This window comes from Amblyomma mixtum, chromosome 4 (assembly GCF_055824585.1).
Source record: "Amblyomma mixtum isolate Tamu chromosome 4, ASM5582458v1, whole genome shotgun sequence".
Classification (NCBI taxonomy): domain Eukaryota; kingdom Metazoa; phylum Arthropoda; class Arachnida; order Ixodida; family Ixodidae; genus Amblyomma; species Amblyomma mixtum.
In genome coordinates, this window is record NC_143015.1 from 150726742 (window position 1) to 150736232 (window position 9491).

Below are 9491 nucleotides of genomic sequence, written 5' to 3' on the forward strand. Positions count from 1 at the left end.
GGAGCGATGATTCAGGTCAGCTGACACCAGTTCCGGCTTCGATGACGCTGCATGAATCTGAGGGAACGGGATGTCATCAACCCCTTCTTGTTAGTGGCAGAGAGAGAGAGAGAGAGAGCGAGCACGCTTTCTATTTGTTGCTAGTCTGAGTCCACCGGTATGTGACGTAAGTGTTTTGGTTTTGAAACGGACGCCTCCGGAGGAACCTGTCTCGCTTTTTGTCACGACTGGAGACTCGTGTAACTAGCGCGTGCCTAGCCTTCCGAATAAATATTGGGTTTAAAAACACACCTTATTGCAGCTCCTGCGGAACTGTGGGTAGATGCTGTAGGAATGAACAAAATGAAAGGGCTTTTCTTGGAGGAAGATAGTGTATTCTGGGAACAGGCTTTGAAAATGTATTGGTACGGCCATTGGTTGGGACCACGCCATCAGAATCAAGGAACAGAAAAATGCATTGAGCAAGAAGTCTTAGGCCGGCCTCATAAAGGGGTAAGAGTGGTGGCTAATTTTGTGAAACACGTGTCTGCGTTTTTAGAGTGCCGCCTTGGCTCCTTAAGTGAAAGGCCAACAGAAGATTAAAAGGGTGACGCAAGACAATTCCTCTATAACCCTCATAGCGTTTCTGTCCGAACATCAACTATAATACAATCGGTTATTAAGCAAGAAAGGAACATATAATTTTTTTCCGTACACACCAGACTGCAATCAGATGAACAGATTCAGAATTGACTTATACACAGGGCTCTTCGTGTTTCGCGAGTTTTTTTTTCCGGAATTCGATACGTAAAAATTGGGTGAGATTTTTTCAGCTGAAATTCAGGTTGAAATCGTGTCGTCGAGGAAAATGTTCCATAATCTTTTTTCAAAGTGTATTTTTGTAGTAAAAATAGAAGTTACTGTTAGCGCTGACTTTCGAGTCGTACACAAAGGCGTCTATTTTAATCATGATTTTTGTAGCGAAAGCTACATTGGCCACGATCTTGATATTTCGCTGTGGCGGTGCTCCGAGGAGGCGCAGAGACCGACCTTGAGGCGTTGCCTAGCAATCGCCGCAGCTGGCGGACGCCGCTAAGACGCCGCGCGCTCGCCGCGCCATCTGGCATGACGTCACACCGCGCGCCTCGCCGCGGAGCCGCCGCCGCCGTTGGGTATGACGTCACAGCGCTTGCCTCGTCGTTGCGCTCGCCTCCGCTCGCTTCGCCAGCTGTGTCGCATGCCTGATAACATGTCGGAGGATTGACCAAGATTTGCCTTAGCTTTCGCTACGCATATCCTGGCATAGTCGAGCTAAGCCACTGCCAATTTTTATAAACAATACGAAGCTCGAAGCTGCAACAATAAGTATTTTGAAAATTATTGTTTCGTTTCTTTACAATTACCTTTTCATTGCCGTTCCCTGCGCAGTGCTTACGTATCTGTGCAAGGCCTGATTTCTTTTCAAAACGACGAAGATATTCCTTCATCATCGCTGCTAGCAGGACGTTCTTAGCGTGGGTACTGCTTAAAACAAAGATCCAGATTTCGTGCTTGCTCATAAACGCACATTTCGGCTTCATCTGCAAAGTAAGCAGTGTGTTGAATAAGAAGCGTTAAAACGGGATTAAATTATCAGCCAACCGAAAACACCACCCTAAGGAACAGGATACCTTCTAGCTTTATTTGCTGTCTTGAGCTTTTTGGATAGGAAGGATACCTTCTCTAGAAGGAGACTGTTAGGTAGTAATCAGGATTAAGCCGTTTTTTAAGCAATGCGTACACATTTGAACTCCCAAGAGAAAAAATTAGTTATACCTTTTGCACCTGTGTTTTTTTTATGCGAAGCATATTACTAGAGCTACATACAGCCCGTCGAGCGCGGCGGTGGAGCTATCATTGACCTTTAGCGTGACCACGTGACACCACGTGACAACATGACGTCACAGCAGAGGAGAGATGGGCTGCCGGCTCGCGCGGTCGGCCGCGGCGGTGGAGGCTCCACATCAGAGGCGCGGCGGCTGACCACGTGACAACATGACGTCACAGCAGAGGAGAGATGGGCTGCCGGCTCGCGCGGTCGGCCGCGGCGGTGGAGGCTCCACATCAGAGGCGCTGCAGCTGACCACGTGACGCTACAGCAGCGGTATAATGCTGAGCTTGCCTCGCTCAACTACTGTAGAACCACCTCCTCGTACGTCGAGGGGAAATATTGCTGCAACCGCCGGTACTACAGCTGCTGCTGCTGCTGGGGGTACATCAATACAGTCTATAGGGAATGGTGGCGGTGGTGGAATAACTAAGGGTGTTTCCAATGTACTTTCCATGGATGCCAAGAATGCTGTTGTAGACGGTGCTGGGGCAACGGTTGTACACTCTGCATTGAATTCACCGATGATCCCGTATATAGCTGCCACGGCAATCCTTGCTACACTTCTAGTGGTTGTATTAAAATGACCAAGTATTCAACCAAGGAAAGCCATGTATTACCAAGCCTAGACATCAATATGCTTCGCATCTGACTAGGCTTAACCTTAGCTAAGCCTCAGCCAATTTTTTTTTATTTTTTATAGGATTGCCTATCATAGCGTCAAGAAAAACTGAAAATTCACTGAGGTACAAACTATTGTCAAAATTTTAAAGTAGTCGACTATTATAAGCACCTTTTAAGTCCTTCACATGCCTGTTCAAACAGCCGTTTAAAGTAACTCGTTTCCAGCGGATTTCTTTGAGGTAGTCGCCTGAGGAGCCAAATAATGATTTCACAAGTTTCATGCGCGTACAGAAAGACTTAAATTTTTTGATAAAAGGCTGTTTTAGTTCCAGTCAGCCTCTGAAAAAAACTTTCACCACTAAGATGCGTCCACCTGATTGCAAATTGAGGAGAAATAAAGATGTCGGGTGTAATGTAAACTTTTAAACATCGGCAATGTTTACTTGTCAAACCTATGTTCGTACAATATCACGCTGGTTTTAAAGAGTGGTGCTGAATTTCCTTTCTAACAACGTGTTTGGTAGCTGTTCAGAATTCGTAATGACTATAATTGCTCGCCGGGTGTTACACTCACGATGAAGCAATGAAGTGAAGTAGCAGTCACTGACCATAGTCGAAAAAAGAAAGACGTTTCGATGAAACGATGAAACGTTAGTTAATAATTTTATTTTATTTATTTATACAAACTATTTGCCCTACCTGGACCGAGACAGGAGAGGGTACAAGCATTAAGTGGTGGTTATTGAGCGCAGCACTGTCCACGCGATGAAAAACAGTGAAATTGGAAGGAAAATTAATTAAATGTATCGATGCCAATACCACTGAAACGTCAGCAGAGAATTATTAGTCTGCTCGATGCTCAAGTGTGACCATGCGCAACCAAACCATCTAAATGTTCCTCATTTTTAATAATCTTTGCTGGATCGTTTAAGTGTTGTTCTGACGACGCTAGTATTAACTTTTATGATGATTTCTTCAAAGAGTTGAATTGCAAAAGGCCTCAACATTTCTTAACAGTGATTCACAGAAACATTTTTTTCATACGATCTATGTCCGGGCTATCATCACCGTCATTATCGTTTATAGGAAACAGAGCCTAAATTTATATTACAACCAGTGCGACTTCTTTAAGCTGTTTAAATATTTTCGACATAACAGCAGTAGGGTTCGTTGAGATCACTATTGCTGCAGTACGTGCTGATATTAGATTATGTAAATAAACAAAGTCTACCTGGTGGAGTGCTAAAAAATACACTGTGTACTGTCAGCGTCAATTGAAACGCGAACAAGCCAATTGAAACGCGAACAGTACAAATCGCAGATATTAAACTAGGGAGGCAAAATACATGAGCAGTTGATTTTCCCATCGAAGCGGAAAAGACCGCTCTTCTGAAATGTTAATAGCCCACGCCTATATTTCACCTCCATCCTCTAATATGCTTGATTTTTTGTGCTCCCGTCTCAGGTGTTTTGTTCGCATTTCATTTGACGCTGATAGTACATACGTGCTTACCCATATCAGGACTGCTGCGTTTGGCGTTGGAAACTCGTTTCGCTTACTCATTTAAGCACTTTTCTTTACAAATGCGTATGCTGAGAACTGAGAGCTCTTTCTGAGAACACGGTATAGCGAAGAGTGATTTATCTGCTTGACATAAATTGACTCCCTGCTTATGAGAAGTAATGTTGTCCTTTACGTTGGACAGGGAAATTAGTAATTTAGATTTCTCGAAATATTGAGCTCGTTAGTCAGCCCTTCGACACAATTATGCAGGTATAGTTTGCCAGCCCTACTAATATTTTCTTCGGGATTTGAATCAACAAAAAAGTACGCAGAGTGTCCTTATCCTTTCAGGGCCTGAAGAAGAAACATTTAGGGGATGCTTAAGCTCCGCCTTTAAGGGTATGACGTGATAGCGTTTATGGGTCGCGTCAGTGACTCCTCTTGCCCACGTAGGCAGGCCGCACGACGTAAACATAAAGACCCGATTAAACGAAGCCGAACCAATGTCACTGTTTGGTTTAGCTTTGAGTGTCTGACACGGAACCCAAGGGTAAGGGGTTCGAATCCCGATGAATTGCGCCAATTTACTTTTCCGCGCAATTCATTTACTTCTCATGCCTACACGTCTAATGACGTTTGAGTTATGTTGTGAAGTTGTAATCACCAGTTTTCAAATCTTTAAAACCACTTTTCATTCGCCAGCTCCACGTGTGACGTCACGACCTTCTCGACCAATCTGACCTTCCCGCACACCTCAGCGACGACGCCAACTACGCCTTGTTCTACGCTGAACGGGACTTTCTATGCTATCGCCTTAAAAGGATCCGCGACCTGAAGCACGGCTTCAGGCAGGCAATTTGGCACGCAGGGGCAACCTTTTCCTGCACCGTGTTGTTTCTTATAACGAGCCTCAGTTGATAGTTACCGCTGGTACTATCCCCTTCTCTGTAACCCTTTTTTATTCTTCGAAATATCGGACCAACCGGCCCATAGCATCACATAGGTTGAGCTTTCAATCTGTAATTGGCAAATTGCGTGTGCATAGAGTTCTGTAAGGAATTTTTCTGTATGGAGTTTCTGCATAGAGTGCTGTATAGACTTCTGTATAGAATTTTTTCTGTCCCTTTAAAAATTAACAGTGTATTGCGTTTACTCCTGCCCAGCATTGATTAGTAAAGTGAAGAAAAAACTTTCCAGAGAATTTTAAGTTGTGCCTATAAAGATTAGTTTCTTTATATGCGTTCAAAAGGTTCCGAATGGTATCGACGAAATCTCGAAATTTTATACTGTAGAACATTGCTGAAAATCAATTTGTAGGTGTGCAAAGGCAGGAAGTGATTGTAGTGTACAGGCGCGGACAAAAGTAAACGGAGCCCGCAACTGTCTTCAAATATTTTTAACGCGTCACCTAATTGAAATTTTCAGCAGTGGTGCGCGCACGCTGGTAGAGGAGGTTGGTGGGCTTTCTTGTAGACAAACAACGCTTCTTCATTACCAATGGAGAAATCGTTATTGCACTTCAAACGCAACAGCGTGCTCCGTTTACTTATGGCCGCGCCTGTACACTGAATGCGAAACCTACACAGTTTCGGAATTAAACCTGATTAATGTCAAAATGGCCTTCCTCCTGCTGTTGTGTACAACTCTGGCACATGAAATGACGTACCAACACCCCTAAGAACCGCCGCAAAAACCCTGCGCTGAAAGCTATCACAAAGAACGGTTAGTTTTGCTCCACGAAATCTATTTCTGTGCGCCGAGAACAACGCAGCAATGAGGTCTCTCCTTCGGAAAAGTGCGCTGAATTTTTATTAAAAAAATGCAGTGAGAAAGACGAGAAAACAGATGTATCAAAAAGCAGAAAGCACTGCTGCTCGATTTTAAGATTGCAGTGTCGATAACTGCGTTTAGGTAAGCCTCAACATTTTTGGAATTGTTCGAGTATTTGAAGTCGTAGACAGGCCTCATAAGTGTTCTTATCTTAAATCAGTGCAAGGTGGTTTTCTGATCAGTCGTTGAATCAATTCACACAGTACTTGCCATTTTAGGCTAAATGTTTAAAAAGAACAGAAATCCACTGCATTAGTGTCGCCTTGGGAGGTTCCTTAGTGCCTGATATTCAACTACAGAAACGGCGGGTAACAAAACTAGCAAACTTTTTTACATTAAAATATTTAATGGAGGAAAAACAGACGAAGCAAATTAATACACGACAAGATGAAGCGCGGACTTCGAGCTTCCAGTTTGAAGTTGTCGTGTACCTATGTGTTTCATCTGCTTTTTTTTTTTTTGGGGTGGGGGGGGGTTGAGTTGTACTTAAATACGAATCAACACCAACTAGCTCAACCGCAGGCTCTATCAAACTTTATTACTTGAAAAAAAAAGAAAAAACGGTGGAAAACTTGCTTCTCAGCAGCCACGCCTTGCGCAGGACACAACAGTATTAGTCCCCCCGATCTTAGTCTAATGCTATTGGGACCTGCTGCTGAATCGAGTCTCCCTTGTGGCCCGGCTTGTAGTGGGGCCCGGATGGTGGGTGAGGGTTGCGTACGCCAGGTACCGCTGGTAGAAAGTCACGAATTGCAGGAGGATTTGAATCGTAAGGGCGCTGGGGTGGAGAAAAAGGATCACGTTCCCCACGAAGTGGAGGCCTGAAGTCACGGATTCCCGGTGGATGAGCATCAAAACGGGGCCTAGATGGTAAAGAAGGGTCTCGTGCACTGCGGTCGGGGGGCCTGAAGTCACGAATACCCGGTGGACGAGCGTCAAAGCGGGGCCTAGAAGGCCGAGAAGGGTCACGTGCACTGCGGTCAGGGGGCCTGAAGTCACGAATTCCAGGTGGCTTGGGCCCAGATGGTTGATAAGGCCCAGATGGTGGATAATCACGGGGCCTAGATTGTGGGCCCGGGGGAGGGTACGGCCGAGGACCGGGAGGGGGGTACACAGGTCCGGGCGGAGGGTGTGGACTCGGAGGCTCTGATAAGGGCGCGTTGCGACATTCGCTAATGCAACGACCCTGCGGGTCTCTGTAGAAGCCGTCGGCGCAGTAACAGCCGAAGTCGCAGGTTGAGAGGCAGCCTTCAAACTTCTTTGGCGGGCAGGTGTCCTCGCCGCAGCCCCGACTCACGCATTGCTTCCAGACCTCGTTGTTTCCACATTTCTCGGGCTTTGGTGGTCGCCATGATCGGTCTGCAAATCCGGACAAAAAAAGTGGTAGGGGTTTAACGTAGTTAAACCGAGTCGACGTGCGAAAACAAGGAGCCTTTAGGATGCCGAGGTCATCCTCAAGGTCACCCTCCAATCGGCTAGAGATGGCACGAGGCTCCTCCAAACTTACCTGAGCCTCCTCCCATTGGGTGAAGCTTTCGCGATGCTCCTCCGAATTAAACCGAGCGTACCCGAGTTACTCCTAGGTTTCACACAAGATTTTTGGTTGAAACCGTGTTAAGTAGTGCTTCCACCCCCCCCCCCCCCCGGAAAAAAAAATGATTACGCGAGGTAAATGTTATGTGCATACACATTGACTTCAGATGAAGGCAGCATAACGTATTGAATTTCAGAGTACTGTGTATGCGGAAAGAATGACACATACACGACGACATTGGTCTAACAGCTATGCTATATTGAAAATTTGAGGTTTTGAGGTTTTTTTAACGTCCCAAAGTGACTCAGGCTATAAGGGACGCCATAGTTGAGGGCTCCGGAAATTTCGACCACCTGGGGTTCTTTAACGTGCACTGACATCGCACAGTACACGGGCCTCTAGAATTCCGCCTCCATCCCGGTCGCGGCGGATATTGAAAATTGAATCCCCCTCCCCCTCATAAACCAACATGTTATGCGCAGAGCAGCCAATAACAATATCGAAAACAATGATAGAGGGTCAACAGAAGCATACAGTGAATCTCTCGTCGGCCATCTAAAATACCTTGGATAAAATAACGGTCGTGCATCCCGGTGCATTCCCGGTGTATTGAACAGCGGGAAATCAGTTGTGATCAGTACAATGAAATTCAAGGAATCGTAGTGCTCTCTCAGCGTTCTTAGAAATTGTAGGGGGCTTACAAGAGCGCTTTTCTAGAAGCCTATCACATCAGTTTGCATGGCAGTGGTGTTAGCAGCGGTCAATCGCTCTTCCTGTCAGGAAAAGACACGGCAGGTGAAAGTTCCGCTACATGCTATCCCCCCTTTACCAATGATATATTTAATCGCCCTGCTGGTTTCTCTGCGCATATTGGTTAGCCTTGCTGGGAGCCACAATTCTTAATTAAAACACAGCTGTTAGTAGTCTAGTGTAGTCGCTTGTGAATTCCTTTCCAGTCCTTCGTCGTCTTTAGCGCTTTTATGCTTAAACTAGAGAATTTCGCTGTAAGCTACCGAGCATGCTGCCAGGCTTTAAAACAATTTGTTCGCTAGTCAAACTAAAATGATCACTGCGGCTTCACGGTCGCTACTTAATCACTATATCACGATACCAAATAAATGAACATAGGAAGTGTGTAATTTCAGTTCAAGTTGCAAGACTTTTAAGCGCACATGTAGAAGAATGTCCACTGATACCACCAAATCCTAACCCTTAATGTGCCTCAGTGGCTATGGCACTTTGCTGCTGACCCGAAGGACGTGGGTTCGATCCCGGCCGCGGCGGTCGAATTTCGATGAGATGCGAAATTCTAGAGGCCCGTGTACTGTGCGATGTCAGTGCATGTTAAAGAACCCCGGGTGGTCGAAATTTCCGGAGCCCTTCACTACGGCGTCCCTTGTAGCCTGAGTCGCTTTGGGACATTAAACCACCCTACCCCCGCCCCTCTCCAAAAAATAAAGAAAGCTTAAACCTTTCTCAAAGTGCCTCTAAAATCTTTCGTGGTACCCGTTTCTAACAAATGATACTAACGCTTTAAAGCTATGAACGAAAATTGCGCGTCTTACCTTTAGTCTGCGAAGCCGAAGCTACCGCTGCAGACAATACCAGTAGAAAGGCAGCGCTTACTAGAGGCCGCATTTTGCGGCTGCCGGTCGGTCGGTGCTGAGTCTTCGGTATTGCCTCGAGGAGGTAGAGCAAGGGCTTTTTTATGTTCGCCGCAACCTACGACGCAACATTTCCTGACAGGCAGACATCACGAGTCTAGTGGGTGCAGCAGGATGCCATCATGCCCTTGCGTCACGAGACACTCGAATCGAATGCATGTACCTTCCTAAACAGGAGATTGACAGACAGCGCAAGCCGCACGGAAGTTGTTCGCGCGGCGTAGGCGGATGACGGTTAATCGAGGAAACCCCTTGAACAAGACTTCCAGGTAGCGGTAGCGCAAGAGCGTCTTTTTTTGTGTGTGTGCGTCAAAGTTGCGTATGACTGAATCCAGTGTTGTCGCGCCAATTTGGTGACTCGTGTCGAACGTTCTGGGACAACATTTTTGATTGGAAACCTGTGAGGTATTGGGCTAGATATATTGAAGCTAAAGGCCTATTCTTCCGATATGTAGCAAAATCTTTCTTTCATAGTGTTTCCATCGCCCG

General features: G+C 45.9%; 1 protein-coding gene across 1 annotated transcript; it reads right to left on the reverse strand.

Moving 5' to 3' along the window:
• Positions 1-5764: 5764 nt before the first annotated feature.
• Positions 5765-9061, reverse strand: LOC149348766 (uncharacterized). The gene is made up of 2 exons (XM_089585897.1): positions 8904-9061; positions 5765-7163 (listed from the first exon to the last, which is right to left on the reverse strand). Exons 1-2 carry the CDS (start codon positions 8974-8976, stop codon positions 6433-6435), a joined length of 804 nt encoding a protein of 267 aa, XP_089442023.1. The 5' UTR covers positions 8977-9061; the 3' UTR covers positions 5765-6432.
• Between the last annotated feature and the right edge of the window lie 430 nt (positions 9062-9491).